The sequence below is a fragment of the Stegodyphus dumicola genome, chromosome 4 (genome assembly GCF_044657685.1).
Source record: "Stegodyphus dumicola isolate Sdum_Otavi_A_Nest chromosome 4, ASM4465768v1".
NCBI classification, from domain to species: Eukaryota; Metazoa; Arthropoda; class Arachnida; order Araneae; family Eresidae; genus Stegodyphus; species Stegodyphus dumicola.
Window position 1 is genome coordinate 219,718,736 of NC_140771.1, and position 25,954 is coordinate 219,744,689.

At 33.6% G+C, this 25,954-nt stretch overlaps 1 protein-coding gene across 1 annotated transcript in view; it reads left to right on the forward strand.

The window, feature by feature from the left end:
* Window positions 1-25,954, forward strand: part of LOC118197207 (alkaline phosphatase-like) — a 266,814-nt gene that overhangs the window by 156,327 nt on the left and 84,533 nt on the right. The window contains exons 2-3 of the mRNA XM_035368712.2: window positions 16,108-16,328; window positions 25,532-25,706. Of these exons, the coding sequence (XP_035224603.1) occupies window positions 16,108-16,328; window positions 25,532-25,706 (396 nt within the window). The remainder of the gene's footprint in view (window positions 1-16,107; window positions 16,329-25,531; window positions 25,707-25,954) is intronic.

The following is a 25,954-nucleotide window of genomic DNA, read 5'->3' on the forward strand; positions in this document are numbered from 1 at the left end:
GTGACTATAAGTTAATTTTCTCATCTGAAATTAAAATGTTAATTTTTTTCTTTTTTATCTTCTACAGCAGTTACTGCATCATTATGTATTCTCTTTCCATAAATCGACTCACAGAGCTCTTGAAAACCTTCTCTAGATGTTGCACACCTAAATTTAATGATTATTTAAATAAAATCTCTAAATCGGGTTACATGTTCGCATCGTTTTGTACTATAGAAAGTACGGTTGAAAACTTGCGTAATGCAAATCAGGTCTCACCCTTAAAAATGGGAATAGTTATGTAAATATCTCATTATATGAGACTAGTTACTTGAGATATTTAAAATCTTTACTAGAAACAGGTTAACAATTTCTAAAATCTGCGAATTATTCGTAATAGTATAGGATTCAGATTTGGAGGATACGTCATCTATGTACATTTTTATACTGAATTTTATAACTAACAAAAGATCATTTAGATCAATGGTTTTCAAATTTTGTTGACTCACGAAACAATTAGAACTGCACGATATTTTGAGGAACCCCGTCCCAGTGTTAGAAAAATAAATCTTAAAATAATATTTAAAGTAGATCAATATGTTATAGGCACTCGGAGTGCAAGAGAGAAATATAGAAAGAATTTTAAGAAAGATTTTTAAAGGAAGTATTCAGATTGAAAGATTTTGCAGAGACAATAATGAAAATTATAAATACGAGCAAAGATAAAATTGGAATTCAGTGCTGAGACTCAGATTTTGGACTTTATTGTTTTTTTCTGGTCAGTCCCCTTTTTGGATCATACGGCTGGCTTGTGCCGGCTAGGAGGATGGGGGCTGTGCACTTATAATAATAATAATGTTATAGGTACTTAATGTAAAGGCCATTTTAGAGATGCAGTGTTAAAAATAATTGGCAACTACAAAATTCACTATTCTAAATTTTATGTTCTTCTCCTAAGTTCATCATTTCTCCCAAATTCGAAATCTTTCCAAAATCATATGGCGCTTACATAACGCTGCTTGCAAAGAGAACTAAAACTTAAAATTAACCAATCGTAGCTTAGCTGTACATGTGCACCTGCCTAGTATAAATACTGCTTCGCGTGCAATTACGTCACTTTTCTTAATTCTCTTACCCTGCAAAACATCTCTGCGCTGCTATGCTTAATCGTTCTCCTTTGTCCTTTACCTAAATTGACGTAGTATTATTTTTAACCTGTCTACATAAACATTACTGTATTTATCTGTGATCTATAAATATCTTGTTTACAAAAAATGATTTGGATGTGTAGAAAAATAAATGTGAGTGTTTGAATTCAGTTTTGTCAGCGTCTACACTCAATACAACTGTTTGAATTCAGTTTTGTCATGCATCTACACTCAGCCTGTACGACTGCCAGATGTTGTGTTGAAAGTACCGGTTTTTTCCACCATCGCATTGCTTTCAATTAGCGTCCATTAAAATATCACATATATATATTTCTGTTGCCACATACTTTGGGAAAATTTTTATTTCAAATGCGTTTTTCCGAAGGGCATTCAAATATATGTAGCTTTGCGGGAAAATATTCTTCTGCAGCTTCCTCGAGTGAAAAGGAACTACTTTGTATAATTTTTAACGCTGCAATGTACATTCAATTCATTTCTCGTTAGAAAACTATTTATTTTGCAAAGTGATGAACATATTTTGTTACTGTGATTAATCCTACCTGTCTGATATCAGACCAAGCCCACGAAATTTTATCATACCAAGTAGGCAAGATTGCCCCTGCCGTTGGCAAGAGCCTTGGGCATCATACAGGTGACAATACGACTTTTGTTCTGTTCCGTCCCCACTTCTGAAGTAGCGCACCCCCATAACGCCAACCTTCTTCCTTAGGCTTCCGACCTAAGGCGAACATCGAGCGGAATAATGCCTGCTCTGCAGAAAATCTACTAACCCACAGCCTCCTTCGCCAAGGGGGGCAGAGACGACAGATGAATGTGTTTAATCAGTGGTCATTGGTTGCGCAGATTATAGAGAGAAACTAAGACATCTTGCATACAATTCATCGATTAATTCATTTTGGAATCTGTAACTTAATTTAAAACAGAGAAGTCGAAGTAAAAGGGTGTGAGGTTATCATTGATGACAACTGACAATCAGAATTGAATTGGATATGGTAAATCCAATACAAATTAATATGAAACCAGTGAGTTCTAATCCAGAGTTTACAAGTCACTACTATTCTTACAATTGTCACTACGAGAGTCGTTTTACTACGCTTGCAAATAAACAATCACCCATGCTTCTTCCAGTCATTATCGAATTGCATTTGCATTCAGTTACTTATGAAATTAAATTAGTTTATTTGATCTTTCAGTTTTCTAATGTCATATCAATAAATTTTCCTTTGACGTTTCTTGTTATTGAATCCGATGCAATTTTGATACATAAACGTTGTGTGGTTCGCTGTTTACTGTGACATGCATACAAAATGCAATAAATACAATAAGCTTCAATAAAATACTGTACACTTACTATAAACTGTAAAAGTTTTTTAATATTCATTGTTTTAAATGAAATTTCTGTTCCTTGGAGATGGTATATGAAAAGTTTCCTGATTATAAATTATTGGTTTTATACTATATATGCATGTATAGTTGCAATATGCGCTCAATACGCGCTTCTGGTTAACAATATACGATACGTCCAAAGGGGCGTTTTGTTAACATTTTGTGAGGCTACCTTTATTTATTAAATAGCATTTTTTTTCACTTAAGCCATAAAACTCAGTTCAAGAGCAATATCGCAAAATAATTTTAAGTTGAGCATATCTTTAGAATTTCCGATACACAGTCTCACGCGCTGGAGATAAAAATATTTTTTCTGTACAACGTTGCCATTGCTCACTTTGAAATTCTTAAGTTTCTTAATGAAAAATTCATTAACGTTTTATAAAATATGAAATCGATAATAAAACAAATTCCAAATTTCACATTTAGGCTTCCAGATACCCATATTCGCAGTAGGATTTCGTCATTCAAAATTAGAACGCTCTAGGTACCGTTGTTTTATCACAATTGCGAGAAACATATATACATTTATGCAGATTCTTCATTATTTAATTTCTTCAAATATAATACAGAATGATAATATCTGCTGGCAACAGTTTGAAAAGTGAAACGGACATTCAGAGTGATTCGATGCCAAATCGCAAAACGAAAACAGTAGTCCCGCAGGGACAAAGTCCCTTTGGACTACTAAATACTTACGATTAGCAATATACGTGCATGATACGCATGCAATATACACATAATATATACTGTTAAGTACCTATTGATGCATAAAACTTAATCATTACGTTTATATATAATTATATCCATACAATATATAATGTAGAATTAAATACCTCAATTAGACGGATCTGAGGTCTCCCACCACTCTTCCCGTACCACTAACTTCTCGAGACAACTTTCGGCTCACCGCATGTTTTGAGTGCCCCCAATGTCACATAGACATTACGAATTTACAAACCTTGTGTTCTTCTGATGCCTCATTCGAACTTAGGCCCTTCGGTACGGCAGTTGGAATCACTAACCACTATCTCGGTCGGGCGGCGTGATGAACATATGAAGATATGATGACTGTATATTAAGTTTCAAACCTAATTTATGACTAAATGTTTTAAATATATTTAGTTAATAAACACTAGTTGACTAGTTATAGTGCTTTATAATCTTCTTTTCGATTTTTATTTTGACACATCAAACCCTGGGGTCTGAATCCCAGAACTCAGGGGTTCTGCGAGTTTACGGTTTGAAGACCACTGATTTAGGTAATCAACTGAAATGTAATTCACAATTACTTTTAATATTTCAAACATGGTCAGAAACATGTTTCTACCTTCATATATGCAAACATAAATAAATTTCAATTAATTTTCAAAGATAGCCGATCATCTACTTTTAGAGTTATTGATAAAATTAATTGATATGTGATATCGAAGAACCATTAGAAGTTTTCGAAGCTATGAACATTGATTTTTACATTCGTTATTGTTTAAAATCAGCCTATTTTATAGTGTTACTAGGGCTGCTAGATTGCTATAGCTTATGAAAAATTTAGAAGCTTAAGATTCAAAAATGGATTGAATATCTCCAAGGTTAAGGATTCAGCAAGCAGTTAGATGGATAAAAATCACGCAAAATGACAGCTGCCTTAAAAAATAACATTTTTATTTCCGTTCAGTTTATTCTGAGAATAATTCTCCATCTAAAAGTAAATGCATTTGAGAGAGGAATTTCCTACTCCTTTCCCTCCCCGTAACTACAGAACCAGAGCTACTTCCGCTCTCACACACCAATACATGATTGCCCATTAGAATGGAAGAAAAATACTGCAGTTTCGTTTGAATATAGTCCTAAGTAATATAATTAGTTACTACAAATTAAAGTTTAGTTGTAGGGGAGAGCATCATTTTCAAGATATTTAGCAATGAAAATATAGTGTGAAACGTTTCAGCAAAATGCACATCCGGGAACAGAATATAAGTTTATTAGTTGGGGAAAGCATCGATTTCAAGATATTTAGCAATGAAAATGTGCTGTGAAAAATTTGAGCAAAATGCCCATCAAGAAAATAAAGGTTATTTTTTCAAAAGAAAAGTAGTAAAAGTATTATACTATTATAGTTGAAACTCTTGATAGAAATACACTAAATTCGTACAATTCTTATTCATTCTAACATAAAATACTTAAGCGTTGTGTCACTCATAAAAATATTCTGCTACAGAAATTTTCATTTATTTCTTCTTATTTTCTTAATTAAATCAAAGGGTGAACTCTGTCTCTGGTCTCTGAGCGCAATAAAATAACGTGCATATCAAAGAGAGTAGGGTAATTAATTCATAAGATAACTAATCGATTACTTCTAGGGCTAATTAATCGATGCTACTGAATCTCAAAGGAATGTAGCAAGCGCTAACATTTGAAAGATGAAAGGTTCTCATCTCTAAGTTTTCTTGATGTGTAGCTAAAAAACTATATTTATTCAATACACGACTTTGGATGGAATTTACTACAACATTGTTAAGTTTTATTTTCTAAGAGTAGTTTCGGTTATCTTTGTTCATATAGAACCACCATAAAATTGTTCAGTGTAGTTTTATTTTACTTTTCTGATTCTGATTAAATGAAGCTACAGTTGAATAAAACTATGCAGTAGTGCCTACTTTTCATCACATGCTTTAACTTTCCGTTTTGATTTTGAAACAACGTTTTTGGCTGTGGGTATAAAGTCAATTTCTTAAAGTTTAGAATTAACGAGTTAACGCACGACTTTTAAAAATTGTGTTCCGGATTTAACCATAATCGACAGTACTACATTTTTTACAAAGAACCATCATTCATTTTTCTAATTTGCTTCGCAGTTAACTTTTAACATGCAAAAATGTCAAATAACTGCTCACATTGCCTTTTTTTAATATTTAAAATTATAGCACAATCTGTTTATAATAAAACTTACATTTAAAATAAGTTTTAAAGTAATGAAACTGCACTAATAAAAGTAATTGCACTTATTTATACACTAAATAAAATACAAGCTAGAATAAATAGTTTTAAGATATGAAGATTCAGAATAATAAGATTCAGAACAATAAACAACACCAGATATGGTAAAGATTAATTTTTTAAATAATTTATTAATTTCAGTTTGTTTTAATATATATTATATTCTGTTTTACCGTAAATTTTAAATACCAATTTCTGCTGTTTCGTGAATGAAATGGTTGCTTAACAAGCTTTAAAGCATTTTTTACAATCCGTTAAGCATTTGTTGTGTGGTGCATCAGATAAGCAAAGCTACAAGTGTTAGGGAAGGTGCAGGAAAAATAGGTGCAGCACAATTCTTCTTCCTTTGTGTTACACCAATAAACCAAATTCAGCTTAAGCTACAAGAGGTAGAGAAGGTACAAAAATGAGAGGTGCAGGACAATTCTTCTTCCTTTAGGTTCGACCAATAGACCAAATTCAGTAGAATTTTTCATATCCCAAAAGCGCTAATTTAAATATAGTATATAAAATATATATTACTACATATAGCACTGTTCTAACATACAAGATTTTTCAAAAAGCAAAATCAGGTGTTTTCTGAAATTATACGCAAAAATGTTTCCATACTTCGATTTTAAGGCAAATTATCCTATTATGTATCTTTGGATGAGTAAATTTTTAAAAATTAGTACATTCAATATTTTAACTCTGCAATGCTAAGTGAATTTGGTATGTATTTAATAATACTGGATTTTTAATTAACCTTACTTCATTTCATCTTTAAAAACTCGTAATTAAAATTTAGTGTAAATAAAATTGAAACTTTTTTTTTTTACCAATGGCGGGTCCTCAGTCGATTTTGGCTTTGTCACTACTAAAGCCAGAAATGGTGGTCACTTTATTATGAAGGCACCTAATAGATGGCCCACCATTTTCTCCTATGGAAGAGACGGACAGTTAAAACCATGCCTTCTCTCGGATTCGAACCCTGGCCCTTTCGTATCGCAGTCGGCTTCCCTAAACAATATACCGTCTTGGCGGGATAAAATTGACATGTTTTGTCTGATATATGTATTTAAGAATTTTTTTCTTTTTTTCAAATTAATTTTTACAAATTTTTCAAAAATAAATATTCATTTACATATAACCTAAGTATTCGTTAATACTTGTATATGAAAGCGTGAAATAATTATGAAAAGAAATTATACCAAATCTTAAAGAACTCTGCGAATTAAACTTTGTTTGGGTGCATAATTTTGCTCAGAATTAAACAGGCTGAGTTCCAAACTATTTTGATCTTCTTTTGTGCTTACTTATCGGTGATATTCAATGCAGTTTTAACATATCTTCGAGGTGTTAATAATAAATGAGTATAAATAAAAATATTTTTAAAAATGTATGGCAATAATGAAAATATTTTATAAATAATCTCATAAATGTTTTTGTTTTTATTTAACCCGCGAGCACACGCGGGGGGTATGACATACCCATGTACATTTTTCTTTTTGTATATTTCTCGCCCATTCTTTCATAAAAGGATGAAACTTGGTGTAGCTGAGTTCAAGGTCGCATACTTAAATGGGGGAAATTGCTGAGGTAGCAAGTGCAACGGTTTTTTAGGACCAGCATTGTTCGGGCATGTCATACCCGCGCGTGTACTGGCGTTTCTCAGTGAGTCACTTCGCACTTCTCGTTTTCAAGCTTTTAGTATAAGTTTTTCTTGAGTTGTAAGCATGGCACCTTATATTCCTTACGATGAAGACATGAAAAGATTGAGAAATCTCCTTGAAACAGTTTCTTCTGATGAGGATTCATTTAGTGAAGAAGAGGAAGATGTTGATGACGAAGAATATAATTAGTAATCATGATTCATCTATGTAGAGTAGTGAATCAGATACAGAAACAGAAAATGAAACTCTGGAACGTAGCAATGAGTTCTATGTTGGGAAAAAATGGAGTAAAATGGAACAAAAATAAATTCCGGACTAATGTTAGAATTGGCGCCCAAAATATTATAACTAAACTCCCTGGAAATACAAAGTATTCTAAAGACTTCTCAACACCTTTGGAGTCCTTAGTTGACAATAAAAATATTTATATTGATTCAATACGAGAAAATTTCACTCGTGAACGGGATGAGTACTTTTCTCAAAGCCTTAGGGATGCAGCTAATAGAATATGTTCAAAATGAACGACGACGAGCATATGTGGTTCCTGATTTAGGACGAACACTGACCACCGATGAACATTTTAACAATGGACCGCCCTCCAAAAAACCTAAAATGACTTACAAGAGGTGTACAGAGTGCTCCAAGAAAAAAGATAGAAAGACTAGATTCATTTGTGAAAATTGTAGCAAAAGTATATGTATGGAACATATGACCTCATTTTGTAAACAATGTTAAAATTTGTAAGTAAATAATTTTTCCTCTCCTTATTTTTTCATATTTTGTCTAAAATGAAGTATTAACTTGGTTTTACATTTTAATTTCTTTTAAAAAACCGATTAATTTTTTTCGGCAAATTTTTATTTACAACTTTTTTATTCGGGTAGGACATACCCGGCGCGTGTTCTCGTGTTCGTCGGATCGGTGCGTGTGCTCGCGGGTTAACGGTAGAGTGTGTGTGTGTGATTATGGCAAAGCCTCGAGGGCTATCTGCCTAAGGGGAGGGATGCCTTCGTGGAGGACTTTCTAAGGGTAACTGGCTCGTATACACGTTACACATGGGGAAAACCACGAAATCGCCCATGCAGCCAGCCCGTTCGCGGGATTCGAACCTCGGACCGAACTACCAGTGTTCAGCGACTTTACCGCTCGGCCGCTGGTGGGCCTTTTTATTTAACGGTAGAAATGTATTCGTTAGAAATAAAGACCAGAAATACGAAGGGACGGAAACAGCATTATGACAAAATTGCTGCGCTTGTTACTGTTCACTCTCACCAAGCAACAACCAGTTTGTGAATAATTTTTTGTTGCCAAACCAGGAAACAAAAACTTTTGACACTTCAGGTTAATATGTATGATGTCATGATTTAAATTCAATGTAATATAACAACTTTTTTCAGTATCAATAAAAGAATTAATATGGCTATAACATATTGTATCAATTATCGTAACTTGAAACAACAAAGTTGCCAACAGCAGCTGTTTATTTAAATTGAGACATTAACAAAAAAATGTTTGACAGAATATCACGCAATCACTTGCTTTCTTCAGCATCAGAATATGATCATATATTATAATAATACGCTTAATATTTGGTAATGCTTAATTTCATATTTTGTAGAATTCACAAATGTTTGATTAACAAACTTTATGATTTGAAAGCGAGAAGTGGCAGTAATTTTCGAAATAAAGTAAATTTTTGGCTCTGGTCTGTGAGACTGTGGCCACTCAGAAAAATGAGTGCGAAATTGAATGTTTTCAGATAATAAATTAAAATAAAATTTTACAAATTTAATAGTGCAATTTATTTTTATAAGTCTGCAAAATGATATTCCAGGATTTTCGCCTGCAATCATGAACTAACAAAACATTACAGTCAATAATAATATAGTCTGGTAATTACGTCATTGAAACCTTGAGGGCGGGTTTTTATTTTTAGTCCAAAGGGGCTTTGTCCCTGAAATGACTATTGTTTTCGTTTTGCGATTTTGAGTTGAGTCACTATAAACGGCGAATCACTTTTCTAGCTGTTGCTACCAAATGTTAGAGTCCTGTATTATATTTGAAGAAATTAAATAATGAAAAATCAACATAAATATATGTATATTTCTCGCATTGTGATAAAACAACGGTACCTAGAGCCATCGAATTTAGAATGACGTAATCCTCCTACGAATATATCATGTGGAAGACCAAATTTGAAAATTTGGAATTTGTTTTATGATCGATTTCATATTTTGAAAACGAATTATTAAATTATATTTCATATTTAGAAAACGAATTTTTTAACGAATTTTTGAGTAACAGACTCAACGATTTAAAATCGAGCAAAGGCCTTTTTATCTCCAGCACGCGGAAATGTGTATCAGAAATTCTAAAGATACACTCATTTTAAAATTATTTTGCGACATTGCTATTGTACTGAATTTTATGACTTAAGTGCAAAGAACATGATATTTAATAAATAAAGGTAATACACGAAACGTTAAAAAGACGCTTCTTTGGACTTTGGAAACCTTTCAGATTTTTTTAATTATTTATTTCATTTCATTTAACTTAATTACTTATTTATGTTTTCAGATTTAAACTTAAGCTTGGCAAATTTTGTAGCATTAACACAGGAAAACATTTTAAATCGTTTTTCAACAAAAGTTTTATTTTATTGTATAGAATCCGTTAGGTATTCTTATATAGAATTTAGGGAAATTCTCTTTATGAAAAGGCAATTTATTACATTTAAATAATAATCTTTTTACGCGTCTTAACTTTGTGCTGAATGATATCATCATGATGAATAAATTGATTTTTTTCGCATGACAAATAAAAATATATTTCCAGAATGTGAATCATATAAGAATGTGTTTTATAATATTTTCATTTCCTACAGCCATATCTGATATACTTTCTACTGTCAATGTGTCTAAACAACTCACCTTGATGAGAAGCAAATGATGAGTTGTTCATGAGAAATATAATTTGATTGAATCCGAACTTTATAGACCCCAAAATAAATTTACAAATCTTCTTAATCCTGTTTTCTCCTCATAAAAACAAGAAAAATGGGTAGGAGGCAGTTAAAGGAACGGTGTGCCCAGAGCCCCAGATTTTCTTAATCGGGCCTTATTTGCCAGCTGATGCTCTACAGGTTTGTTTTTATTATTTATTTGAAAGAGTGACAAGAAGAGTGGAATAATGATGCAACAGACCCTCGCACCCACTTTTTCTTCCCGAAAATCGGCACAGAAATCAGATGTCCTTCCTAACTTATTACCTCATCGTATCCTCACTGGACCATATCCAGATTATTTTCTCAAAAGGAACCTCGCCAGTAGAGACAGTTGCGTCTGTGGAGTCAAAGGAGCTGCAGACCTTTACCTATTCTTCTGCCGGTTACAGCCGAAATCATCGCCGCAAAAACATCGCGGACGAAAACGTCGCGGAGAAAACAACGCAAGGCGAAAACGTCGTGCTACAAAACATCGTGGGAGAAAATATCGCAGTTCTAAAACATCGTGATACAAAATATCGTCGTCCAAAATTAAGCGGTTCAAAAATTTCGCAGTTTAAAAACATCGTCGTCGAAAATATCGTAGTAAAAAATAATCTACAAATCATCGCATGACGATAACATCCCAGACATGCTTTTTTCAGGCTTTACTAATTGTAAATGGATATTTCCATAATGATTTGTGAGCGCAAGATGGAAAGAAGGATATTCTTTACTTTCATATATTTTATTAACTAATAAATTTTTGCTGAAAAAGTAAGAAGGAAATTTAAGCATAGAAAATTAAGGCAATTTATAGCATTTAATATAATTTTAAACTGACATAGTTAACTAACAAAGGTCATTAATAAATCATTTTTTATAAAGTTTGTACTGGTAATTTTTCATTAAAAGTATAATCTAAAAATGTTTAGAAAAAGGAAGCTACGAAACTGCATGAACTTATCTATAAAAAATTGCTAATTATGAGATTATTTTCTTCACTTTTGTCAATCTAATACTCTTAATGAAAATTATTTCTTCTTCTGCTTCAGTTTATTCTTAAGTTTCATTCTTACGTTTTTAGCAAGAATTGATTAGTTAATAAAAAATATGAAAGTAAAAATTATCTTTCTTTCCATCTCGCGCTCACAAATCATTATGGGAATATCTATTTACAATTATTAAAGCCTGAAAAAAGCAGGTCTGCGATGTTATCGTCCTGCGATGATTTGTTGATACATTATTTTTTGCCGCGATATTTTCGACGACGATATTTTTAAACTGCGAAGTTTTTGAACCGCTTTATTTTAGACGACGATATTTTGTACCACGATGTTTTAGAACTGCGATGTTTTCTCCCTCGATGTTTTGCAGCACGACGTTTTCGCCTTGCGTTGTTTTTTCTGCGACGTTTACGCCCGCGATGATTTTGCCGCGATGTTATCGGCGGACACCCTTCTGCCCACTTAGAAGTGACCTTCACATTCGGAAACCCACGAATCTAGATCTTAACTTTAAAAGACTGGTGAAATCTCAACGCCACCTTTATCCAAAAGTCATGAAAGTACACGAAAAGCTTAGTGATCTAGGACTAGACCTATGCCAAGTCACACCGTAGGACTGAAAATAAAAAAGCGGAAAGAGCAATGTGTTTGTTAGACTCCGATAAATGACTTCACGCAACATTAACAATTTTCATAATGCTCTAAAACACCGAACCTAATGAGCTGAGACCATGAATTTTATTTTTGAACTTTGGGCTGAAAGGTTTGAGCTCAGTATCAATTTATCTGTAACAATATCTTTACATAACAAAATTCAGACTCCCAATATATTAGCAAAATCAAATCCATATGCTTATCCACTTACATAAAAATGCAAAATTTTCTGTGCAATGATTCCCAAAATATCAATTTTACTATTTTCACGTAATCCAATATTTTAATGAATATGTTACTGTGAAAGACCGAAATTGGAGAATGTCGACATTCACCGGTGAATGTCAACACATACCAAATACGTCGGTGAAAGACCGAATATTTGGTTATATTCTTGTACATTCGGACCATAACAGGTGTATGTCGACAATCATAGATATACTGTGGTGGAGGTCGAAAGGAGAAGTCGAGTTCAACAGAGGGACGACTGTTTGGCGCCAAATCCTTGGCTATGCTGCGATTGAAGTTATGTAGCATGTATTTGTTATACTCTGAAACACCGTTTGTCAGTCTTATGCTAGGTTTGATGGTACGCATAACGTTTTCTTAAATTTTGGTTTTTTATCCAATACCCTAATTTATGTTGAATGGATACTGCAGCGAATCGTGAACTTTACCTTGAAAAGTTAAATGCATTAATTGCGAGTAAACGAGATAACAATTGTTTTTATTTTTCAAACATATCTCTCCTCACCGGGATTGATTACTCCTTATGAAGCTACGTTTGGCATTAAACCAAAAAGAGGCATAGCATCGTATTTTTTACTTGGCGAACAAATCGCAAATATTGAAACCGAAGAACAACCCTTCAGAAATTGCTAATACTTTTGAAACCGAAGAACAGCTTGAAGAAACTGTTAATACTTTTGAAGAAAATTTGAGGAGTGGCCATACCGAAAACCATATTCCAAAGCAAAATATTGAGGAGGACTAGCAACCTAGCATGACTTCGTATCAAGCCTGGACTGAACAACACGAGTTAATTTCTATAAAAAGATCGGCCGCGAAAGAGAATGTTCTACTGCAAGCAACAAAAATATTACGAACCTAAAAAAAAAAAAAACTTAATTGCTGCTCAAATTACTGATACCGTAAGAATACAAGTCCCTGATATCGACCGTGGTCGTACAGACGACCGAAATGTGTTGGCAGTTGTTGTTAGAATAGAAGATTCCGACTTTTTTAAACTAGCAAATACAAATGGCACTTTCAAGCAGCTTTATACACCTAATTAGTTCGTAATTTTTAAAGAAAAGTTGTTTTCCATAGATGAGATTTCTTCTGTCTGAAGAAATGTCTCTGAAAGAAGCTAACTCGAGAAGTGGAGGGCAAGGCTATACATGCTGTCACTGCATAAGGAAGTGTTGCACAACTAAATGCAGTTGTAAAAGCAAGGGACTCTTGTGCATTTCAAAATGTCATTAAAGTTTATGTTGTTGCAATAAAGAAGATTTCAATCACATAATTAAGTTTTTTTGTATTATTTTCTTTTCTCATTTAGAATGTTTTATTTAACTTGAAAAGTTTATTTACATGTGCTGTTACTTAAGCTTTTGCATATTTTAACATTATACGGTATAAATGCAAAAGTAAAAGAAAAGTTCTTTATCGACTAAATTTAAAACTAAATGTTTAGCGTTTATCCAAGCATGGCTGCTGTCATTATTAAGAGGCCAAGTAATATCGAATAGCCTTTCTCGCATTAGAATCAAAAGCTACATGTCACCAGTGAAAACGCCTCTATAGAGTTACGAAGAAGTCTTCTCACCAGGGACTGGTTACTTCTCTCAGCAAGACAAGCGAAAACGTTAGTCACCTTTGAAGTTTTATGACGCATGAAATACGGAGAATAAAATGCAAATCTCCAAAGTATTCAACATTCACCATTAAGTGCGTGGTGAATTTCGACATTTTCCGCTGTAAGTCAGATATAAGGATATTTGGCAAATATTTTAGGCATGCATCAAGCGACTATGTGAATGTTGACATTTCATAACTGAGTAAGGGATTATCTTGGAATCAATAATTCAAAATTTAATTATATAAAATTTTGGTTTTAAAATTTATAAGCAAAAATCAGCTTACACCTATGGTCATTCACAAATTGGAAATTGCTCTTGTTGTTTTATTTCTACAAACTCTCACGTAACATAGAAAGAAAGTAAAAATTTTAAACTTCTGAAATATTCTTTTTCGAATTTTTAAGTTGGCGTCGAAACCCCTAGCACCAGCGCTGATCTTCAGGATTATAAAATGGAGTTTCTCAATCAGCGTAAGAAAAACAATCATTTAGAAAGTTTATTTAATAGCCTTTCCAATTAAAGTTTCGGATTACGTGTATTTTAATATCATAAGTAAGAGAAATGAAATGCGTTTTAATTCCTTAAGTAATAATTTCTAATTCTCTTTGTAAAATTCTTTTTTTTATCGATTGCAAAATTTCTACTTGTCAATTTCTATACTTGCTTCTGCGTCTGAAATAGAATTTATTTTATTTTTTTTTTATTTAAGTTTTCATTTTATTCAACAATGGCAAAAGTTTGATTTTATGAATTGACAACAATTAACCCTTTCAGTCGCAAATATTTATTTTTTCAATTATTTAATATTATTTTGAAATTTGTTAAATATATCCATTTTGAATTCAGAATAAAAAAGTGAAAAAGAAAGAAATGAGGATATAAAGCAAATACACCCCCCCCCCAAAAAAAAATCTGAGAGCCTTCGGTTATATATTACGGTCAAATGGAATTTTTTGTAACCTTTATTTATTAAATACCACGTTCTTCGCAATTAAACCGCATGACATTCAATTCAACAGCAATATCACAAAATATTTAAAAACTGTATGTCTTTAGTATTTATGATAGGCAGTTTCGCGCGTTGGAGGTAATTTTTTTTTCCTACAGTGTTGCCATTGCTCACTTTAAAATCGTTAAATTTCTTAACCAAAAGTTCATTAACGTTTTATAAAATATCAAACGGATAATAAAGCAAATTCGAAATAAATTCAAAATTCGATCTTCCAGGTGCCCATGTTCGAGTGGATGATTACGTTATTTAAAATTTTATAGCTCTAGGTACCATCGTTTTTTCACAGTGCGAGAAACATATATACATTCATGCGGATACTTTCTTTAAATATAATATATGGCTACAGTATCTGGTGGCAACAATTGGAAAAGTGATTCAGCACTTTTAGCGATTCATCGCAAAATGTCGTTTCGAGACTAATAGCCCCGCCATTTTGCCAGATTCATCCCGCCATTTCTGGCCAGTTTCATATTATCTTTCGCAGGATACTGAATCTAAAAGCTACATATACAACTAATTACCAGTTCAGCTTACGGCGGCACAAGCTGGTGCAGTAATTATCTTCATGAGTTTACATTTCAGTAAAATTGCCTCCAGCTCCACACTCACGGAACAAGATTGACGTATTAAAGATACTAAGTAAAAAAAAATTGCTAATTAACAGATTGTACAACAGCGTGATAAAAATTTTTATGCTAATTTTGACGTCCATAATTTACTCTTTCAAAGTTTCGCATCTTTTCACATTGTATTGCGGTGCTACTCTTCAAGTAATCTGGCAGATTGCAGAATTTAAAAAACTGTTCCTAATTTTGCAGCAAAATATTAGCAACACTTCTTTCAGTTACAATCATAAATTGCAAAACATATAGTATCTTGAGCTATTCGGAGACAATACCTATTTTCTGTAGTATTTTGCACGTTAGAAGCGTCTATAATATTTTCTTTCAGTATCCACTGTTTTACGTTGCAAAAGCATAATTTATTCACCTGCTCTAACAAATTGCGAATTCTGAAATATAATACTCCTTTGTTTGGGGTTTAATATTTTAGTAATATGTTTGCGTATGCAAATGTAATAGACTTGAATTTATCGAAGTAACAAACTGAGCAATTTCAAAACAGTGCATGTATTTCTTCATCTTTAACCAGAGGTCTGTTACATAAAAAGAACTAAATTATTTTTCAGGTTCAAATAAAAAAATGAAAAATTCAATATATATATATATATATATACCAAGATGAGTAACCTCCTAAAGTTTCGGTTGATATGGGCCTCTCATTTCATAAAACCTTTAATGTTTACCATTACATAGGATTTTTTTTTATATTTGTCATACTTATCATTTTTATATCCCGCATATATGTATCAACAATGTTAAAAGTCAGAATATTTTTCATTTCAGATCGATATTACTGGTATCAGCAGGCAAAGAGTCAGCTACTCAAAAATCTGGACGACGACCGAAACTATAATGTGGCCAAGAATTTGATTCTCTTCATCGGTGACGGTATGGGAATGACCACTGTGACTACCGCTCGTATCCTAAGGGGACAAAGGAGAGGGCAGAGTGGAGAAGAGAACGAACTGGCCTTCGACAAATTCGAATACGTAGCGCTTGCAAAGGTAACGTTATTTGATTCGGTGTTTTGCCGGCCGTGAAATAACACAGCATTTATTTGATAGTGGAGATGGGGTTCTTACGCAAGACCGCCTGGAGTATCTGGCGGGAAATCATTTTATTCCCAAAGTTTGCTTTCCTTTATTTCCGCCATTTATTCCCACATAATGTATGAATTCACATAATGTACCTTAATATGAATGAAATATAACATATATCATTTGAATACAGTGAATAGAAATATCGGTATTGAATACAACAAATGAGGTTTTTTTTCCAAGTAGGGAAAAATATGTTTTCTTGCTATGAAACTATAAACTGATCGGAGTTTTTTAAATATGGTAAAAAAAGAGCAAATACTTTTCCAAAGTTATTTGTTTGAGTAACGTAAACAAAATTTTCAATTCTCATTATATTCACGCAAATGTTTGTTGAAATTGCAAATATTACTGATAATAAGCTCTAGCACTAGCTCTAGCTCTAACACAAGTAATCGTGTGTGTGTGTGATTATGGCAAAGCCTCGAGGGCTATCTGCCTAAGGGAAGGGATGCCTTCGTGGAGGATTTTCTAAGGAAAACTGGCTCGTATACATGTTACACATGGGGAAAACCACGAAAACGCCCATGCAGCCAGCCCGTTCGCGGGATTCGAACCTCGGACCGAACCACCAGTGTTCAGCGACTTTACCGCTCGGCCGCTGGTGGGCGCACACAAGTAATCGCTTATTTCAAAATAGAAGATTGATCAGAAATTCTTGTGCTGGACGATTACTCATGGAAAGCTAAGAGAAGGAATCAGAAAAAAACGCATATTAAATTAGTATATTTTGGAAACACAAAATGTAATGAAAAATGAAAATACTTGAAGATAATATTGAAATATGAAACATACTTCCTGTGAAACGATACGCCACAGTTACTTTCAAATGCTTATAAAAAGAATTGTTGTATACTCTTAGAACATTTCTTCCGTTATAGCAACAGTTGTACTGCACATTAGTCACTCGTATATGATCGATTAGACTTCCTCAGTTGAATTAAAATATTCCTATTTACCACGAATCTTTTCAGGACAACAAGCGAATGAATGCATCTATTTTGGGAACTTCACATGGAGTTTTAATTAATTTAGAAAAAACGGATCGTTGTTCTCCTATTGTAGACTATTTAGAGATAGTTTTATGGTGCACTTGATGTGAGTATGGAAAGCGGGTTTCATTTCTGCTGAATATATCTCATCTTCCATCAATACCTGGCTACAGCGCAAGGAAAAGAAATGGGATGCGCAAGTTATGCCATAAAACTGGTTCGACGATATAAAAAAATGTTTTAAAAGTTTCGAATACTACGTTGGACATAGCTAGTCAATTACTTTCACTATGTATATTTTTTGTTTTACTTACTTAGTTAAAGCTTGTCCTGAAAGTGAGTGCATTAACCTTCGTATTCTACCTCGTCTATCGAAAAGTAATTTAGGTGTTTGGCTTAAAGTTACACCTCAATGATAAATCCATCAAAAGATTTCTGCCGCCCAACTGGTTGTAGTGATTAGCGTTGCTGACTACCGTGTCGAAGGGCTCGGATTCGAATCCCGAAGAAGGCATGGATGTTTGTAAATGTATAGTGTCCGTGGGGCATGAGGGCACTCTAAATATGCTGCGAGCCGAAAGTCTTCTCGAGTGGTTGTTGGTAGAAAAAGAGGTGTGGGAAACCCCCGGAACCTGTTTCCCGGGGTGCTCTCCGTCAAAATTGGAGGCGGAATTGAGTTAAACTGCAGTGTCATCTAAAAGGTAATCAAGGATGTTGCTAACGACAGACGTAAACTTACGCTCCTTGCCAAGAGGAATTCTGTGGAATTGGGCTGACTATAGGTCAGACAAGTGAGCATTAGAAACAACTGCAACAACATTTGCTACGTGACTTTCGGCAAAGGATATTTTTAATGAAAAGCGATGTGGATGTCTCTGTAGATGTACGCGTTCGAAGCAAATGGTCAGTGAAAACTACCAAGAGCACGCCCTACTATTCCACAGTTAACGTAAATAAAGTTAGATACACTAAAAACTAAACTCGCACAGTTTAAAAGATAAAATAATACACTGATTAGAGATAATAACAAATTGGCATAAATTACGTTAATGTTTCACAGGTGTGATCCGCAGCTACGTTCAGATAGTCTGCAGTTTTCACGGTCTGTTCTACGACAGCTAAGGATCCCAGACCCTGAGAACATCTCCCAGAGCATACTATCGCTACTCCCATCCTGTGTGTGATTTCCTGTACAGGAGGAGAGCAACTGTTCGCCTGGAAGACGGTGTACCCTGACACAACCATCGACGTGATGCATGAGAATTCTTGATTCATCCCACCAGACAACTATCTTCTACTTATTTATGGTCCAGTCTCAATGTACCCGGGGCCACTCTGACACACTAGGCGTAGCTGACATTGGCGCTTGGTCAACAGAAGCACATGAGTGAAAAATCTGCTGCGCAGTCTCATATAGCCAACAGTGCCCGCTGAACTGTGGGTTCCAAAACAATTGCACCTGGATCTGCATTGTATTGTGCTGTTAGCTGAGCCACTATCTAGAGCCGATTTTGCTGTATCAAGCGGGACACTCTCCGACGTCCTTTTTTCTTTAATGACGCGTGGACATCCAAGCCTTGGCGTCTACTACTAGTTTGATCGTCATGTACCAAATACTAATAAAGACAGATCGTGAATAACATACCAGTCGGAGATACCAGATAAATGCAGTTTCGAAGATACTCGTTCAAGAAACTTCGGGCCCTTACAATCTGCTCTCTATCAAATTCGGTTAGATCAGCAGCTTTTCCCATAACTCGCAAACGTTATAAGGATCTTAAGTTTTACTAAAGTTTATTTTATTTTAAAACTTTACTGTCCTCTTTTATTTTCCACTTCTGGCCAGAATAAACGTGTCAGTTTTACTATGCAAATTGTGCTTACAAACTCTTAAGTGTTTAAGTTGTGGTTTTTAGCCAAGAAGAGTTAGAGAGACAGAGAGTGAGACTCCTCGCCACATTACTTCACACGCGCTTTCAGTCAGTTGTTGTCCGACTTTAAGACCAAAGGTTTAGTCTTCTTGATTTTGAAGACGTATTGTAGTTTTGCCCGCATTATGCGTACTGCTTACGGTAAAGATCTAAAAGGCCAATCTTAGTGTTACTAGCCTTTGTAAAGCATTTAAGCTTAGCTTTTATTTAAATTAAGTTAGTTTGTAGTTTTTATTTTTACGTTCAGATCACAAGTACTGGTCTCTGTATCCCAAAGTGCGGGAGCGGTTGTAAATTGTGAAGAATAAAGGGAAATTAAACCCTTCCTTTCTTTGTCATCTCTTCTACAATTTAAAGGGACATAGTTTTAAGTAAATTCACTGTTCTACTCAGGACACTTACATGTTTGCTGAACAGATAAGAAGGAAATGGTAGTCCTGATAAAGTAAGTGCAAAAATGATTCCTTACCTTCTCCAGCAACAGTTAAACACCATTTCTACTTCACATGCATCACATGCCCTCCACATCATCCAGACGAGTTCAATGCAAAATGTGGGGATGGTCATAATGTGTTAGCTCGTCAATGTATTCAAATCATATAAATATTATACCTGTGCAGACTCTATATTATCAGGGGTATGAAAGTTCATTTTATGCTTTTTTCATGATACAAATCAAAAATCTATATATTGGATTATTACTATATATATCATAACCTTTTTTTTTTTTTTTTTTTTTTTTTTGTAATACGACCTTTAGAAGCGTGTTGATTGTACTGTGCTCATGTCATTTGATATTTGCAAAGCGAACATTTAAAACTTTCATTTGGTTTTTTAGTGAAATATTCTTAATTTAAAGAGAAATGTATAGTTAGAAATAGCTAAAAGGGAGTATAACCGGGAGCACTAATATGTATACATTTATTTAAAAGTATACTAATTTATTCAGTGTTTTTATGTAAATAAAAAATTTTCTCATGCAATGTTATGTAATATGTATTTCTTGCTTATAAATGTTTTATCTGGAACAATACTGCGACATAAATGTACATGCTTTCTTAATCGTGAAGTTCTAGCGTCCTATCTAAGTACTCTTCTAGCATGAAACAAAAGCTCAGAAACATTCATAATATTTGTTTTATGTGAAACAGAGCTGAATTATTTGTTCTCGATAGAACTTTATGTACTGACATTTACGTTTTCGTTTCGTTTCATTTACTGGTTTAGTGGAGAATTTTCGTTAAAACGTAACATTTTGTTGCAAATTTTGACTAAGCAATCACGCTTCAAATCTTATTTTCAGACTTAATTAATCACTCCGTAATATATTCATACATGCAAATGAATGCTATACCTTATTATCATTGAAACGTTTGCTTTGTAATCTACATTGCAGAGTATATTTTAGCTATTTAATGGGAATTCCTAACTTAGAAATGGTGGAAAATTAAGTTCAACGAATTAACAACTATCGGCATTTACTTTAGGAATTTGATTAGAAAAATATTTGCAAATGCTTCGCGAAAACAAAAATAAGAACTAAGGAATTTGCTACAGGATAATTTCAAGAATACTCGAAAACAGGAAAACTCAGAAACTAATACTTAAAGCAGAAGTATTTATTAAATTAATAGTAGGTTCTGTTTCTCTGAATTTATTTTTATTGCACGTTATGATTATTTTACATTATCCGAAGCTTGGAAGCTTTGAATTATATAGAAGGGTACATTGTGCATAGGTTGGTTATTAAAGTTACTGTTGTTTACACGTTTCTGTTAGAATAAAACAGCTTTTGAAGGGAAACATAGTAAAGGTACTTGGACTCGTCTTCAATATTAATAATAATTTAACTTTTAAATGGTTATGTATTTTTTGGATATAGAAAAAAGTTAGTTTCAATGCGGTAAAGTTGCTTAGATTAGATTTTAAATAATGGGCTTCCATTTTTCTGGAAAACTCATACTGAATTTACTTATAGAAACCAAACAAATATTAATGTAATTATTTCAATGTTTTTCCTTCCTTATACGAAGGAAAAGAAATATTATAATGGCGAAAAATTTCGAGCATTATATTTCAACGAAAATATCCATTTTGACCGCTCTTGAATCCATTTGAATGATGTTTTTGCGCGACATCTGAAGTCGCGAAAAACGGAGAGAATAAAGAAACGGAGAAAACGGAGATCTACGGAGAGAATATAGGAATTCGTTTCCAAAGCGGTTTGTAAGAAGGATTTAAAATGTATACAGAAGTGATTTTTTTATATGTATCTCGCTTAACTCAAAAATGAGTAGTCGTAGAACGTTGTCATATTGTACATAGGACTGCTATAACGCGTAGTTGTGCACCTCCCTTTTTCGTTGCAATTGGCAGCCCTAAACGTGTATATATATATATTGCCTCTCTGTTACCCGGCTCGGTGAGCTGAGATTTTTATTCTTTATATATTGGTAAACTGTGTATTTTTTTGCTTTAAAAGGAATTCAGTTTTGCTTTTCTTACTTTCCGTTAAAGGTTTTATGCCTTTATTTAATCTGCATGCAATAGCTGTAGAATTGTCAACTATTTAAAAGTTTAGATGCGTTGTTAAACCTAATGAGGGGATGATTTGTTTACATTTGAAACTCTTAATAGAATAGTGAATTAAGTCAGTTTGCGCTCCAACTTCAGTGTCTTTTTGCCGAATTGGGCCAAGAATAATCTTTTAGTTATGTGTATCGAAAAATATGTCTTCCTATCCGCTGTATTGAATTATACGGTATCTTAATACCATCGGATACATTGGAAGATTTCACTCCATTGCTTTGTGTATTTGGAAGGAATATTTTAAGGTCGTGTCATTTTTACTATTATGATTTCGCATCTATTGTTTCTTAGAGTTTTGTTAAGATTCTAGCATTGTTTTCATAAAGATAACCTCTGATTTTAGTTTTAGTTTCACGTGACCAAGAATATGTTCAATGCTGATTTTTTTTCCCTGTTTAGTACTGAGATACCCTATATAACTAAATATTCTTATTATACTTAATTTATTAATTTCCTGTGAACATGGTTACGTATTGTGATGCTTGTAAAATTTATTTCTTACTTTTTAATAACAAAGTAAAATTAGTATTTTTAACTTATGCTCAATTTATTTGTTAATAATAATAATAATAATAATTATAATTATACTTACTTTTTAATAATAATACTTTTTAATACGATTTTAAATAATTTAGCTAAAACCTTTCAACTTAAAAAAGAAAACAGAAGAGAAACACACCACGTGAATTATAAAATTCGAGAAATTTTGAGATCTTGTCTAAACCTACACTAAACCTAACATTGTTGCGTTTTAAATTTTATATAAGTTAGAAAAACGTTTTCTTATATTATGTATTTTATATCTCAATCACATTGAAAAAGCATATTTATTTTTTCCCAAAATATCAACCTACACTGAGCCTTCACGAAGCAATCTACTCATCAAATAAATTTATTGCCGACCATCAAAACGTCTTAAGTTCGTTCCAGTCTAAACTACTTCCACAATTTAAAAAAATTTGATGTGGGCACCACATCACTTCTCTGCATGGTCTATTAAATTATACACATTATTTGCTTCATTTCATTTAACCATATTTCTGCGAATTTCATGAGAGGTATATTTCTCATTCAATTAATTCAGTTCTCATTTCGCGTCAAAAAATACATAATATCTGAAAACATTTTCATTAAAATCTGTAAAACACAGAAAACCATAAAACACCAAATGTAATTAAAAATTTTAAAAAAACAATATTTACAATCCAAATTAGAGTTTCTACACAAAAGGAAACAATTCGGCCAGAGGAGCAGAAGGCAGATTTATCGGTGAGCAAAATTGAAGGTTTCCAAAACCGCAGTAAGGAAGAGTCACAAAGACTGCAAATGTTATTAAGTAGTAAGTAACAAGTAATAAAGTAATTAAAAATCCCAACGAGAAGGAAAATTCCATGCAAATTGTTATAAAAATTCTGTAAAGATACAGAGGATAATAAAGTTCAGTAATTTTCCTTGACAGTGAGTTCTGATTCAGTTATTTTCTTTAACAGTCTCCAAAAGCCTTGAAACTTCTTCTTTAAAAGGACTAATTTTACAGAAGATCAAAATGGTCTAGAGAGTTCATTTTATTAATTTCTGCTTTCCATTTTTAACTATAATGAAAACATAATATTAAATTTAGAAAAATACCTAAAAATATTTAATTGAGTTCCAATAGTTTCTATTAGAAAGCAAATTATACTTTACTTTTTTAATTTTTTAGCATTTTATTTGGTTGAACTTTATTTTATTTAATCATATATTATATACATATGTTTCCCTAATTTTACTCTGTGATTAAAATCATAAAATATAGATTCCAAACATGTAGGAGATGAAGAAAATTAGAATAATTTTTGAAAGAAATTTCTTTAATTTCTTAATTATTTTCTTAATTTTTCTTTTTTTTTAAATCAGTGCTTGTTTTATTAACTGCTGTGTATTATTCATTTGAAACCCTTCATTATGAGTAATAAATAACAGTGCCATACATTAGTCTGGGACGGCTGAAGTACCTTTACTCTTCTCATACACTTTCATATGTTTATGAATCTACACTAATGTTTGTCGAAAATGCAATGCCATGAAGGAAATTTCGGAAATGAATGAAATTTATTCCACATATTACTGATAGTGGTATAAATAAACGATCATATTTATCGATAAAAAGTACGTTACGTACGTCGGAAATAAGTACATTGTGTGTCCACCACGCTGAGTGCTGAGAGCTTGTAAACAGCTACCAAAATCCACAGGTTCTGGATGTAATCCTGAGGAATGGCATTCCATAAGTTCAGTCTTAGTGTGCGCTTCACCTGCTGTACGAGTGAGTCACCGACCTATAGAATGTTAGAGCTGTTCAATGGGCGACATATCCAGGGAATAAAAGCAGGCCATGGAAACAGCGAAACCTGTTGTGCCCTAAAGAAGTCTTATGCAGTCTGAGATGTGCACGAACATTATTATGCTGAAATACATCTCCTGGAATGCGTCGAGGAATGGGGAGGATCTCCACAACTTCCCTTATGAAGTGATCTCTGTTGAGGTTACCCGCAATCTTCACTAGATTATATCGCCAAGTATACTTTTTCCACAATACACGCTACGCACTATGTTGTCGTGCACATTGAAGTCGGAGGCGTCTGTGATTCAGCGACAGGGGAATCCTGCTTAAAGGAAATCTTGCACACAGCTCATGCTGCAGTAGACGGAGACGAACCATGGAACAGGACAACAACCACACCTGTAGCCGAGCTCCAACGTTGCGCTAACATCCAAGAGGATGTTGTACGATCCGTCACAGCCATGTAGATGAAGTGCCGTTGTGCTATTGCGTGCATCACTACCATATAGTTCTCCTCTGCCTATTTCTTTTAAACACGCATCGCTGTTGTGGCATTATGCTATGTTTGGGCTGAATTGCTCGATGCGGTCTCGTTCGAACTTTCTCAGTTGTTGGTATGGCACGGTCAGCTTTTGACGAAGCATATTGGCCACTAATTAAACGTTCACTGCAGACAGAGGACGATAAACAGACTTCAACGCAACTTTACAGTACTTTTATATATATGGAACAAGCGAACGGTTCTTATTCCACCCATGCGGAATCGCTTGGTAATTCTAATATGCGCATGTCTTACCACACTTTACATTTCCTGTACGTTTTGTGTGATTTGCTTAACTCCTTCATTGTGTTGCAATTTTCAAAAACATTAATGCAGGTACATAACGAATTTGCACACCTGCGGCCGATCGCTAAAGTCATTGAATACATGAAGTTTGATATTTAATCGAATCTTGGAGAATAGGCTGGATGCATAGCTGTTTTCCCCATGTGTAAGTTGAATAAGACCCAATTTTCCGTAAAATGTCTTCCACTAAAGCATCTCTCCCGAGAGGCCGATAAGTTCCCAAACCCTCGAGTTTCAATTAACTTAGCCTAACATAACGAAATCTGGTTAATTCTATTTTTATCCAACTTCAATAGATTTTAAATTTACTGAAAACGACATTTCGTTATTAATTCTTAAGCTTTCATCAACAAATATGAAAGATTATGAAAATGCTTAAAATTTGCATTGTAATTATAATAACAACGTATCTTGTCAATATTTTACAGACGTATAATACTGACAGCCAAGTGGGCGATTCCGGAGCTTGTGCAACTGCTCTTCTTTGTGGAGTTAAAGGTCGATTCGAAACAGTAGGACTGGATGACAGCGCACGTTATGATGAATGTCAAAGTAGTTTCAAGTCCAGAATTCCATGTTTGGCGGATTGGGCGCAAGCCGAAGGTGAGTCCTCCCTATATAAAAATGTCTTACATAGCTACCATATAATTTGTTTCAGATACTTTCTCTCTCATGAATACTGTTAATCTGAAATTGACATAATTTATCTTATTAAAATAAATTCAGTCTCCATTTAAATGCACAAAAATTATACAGATACTAGCGGGCAAGCCCGCCAGCTGAGCGGCCTGAAGCCCGCTTTTCATTGTTCGTGTTTAAAAGAATTCCCATGTTTAATTTCACTGGTATTT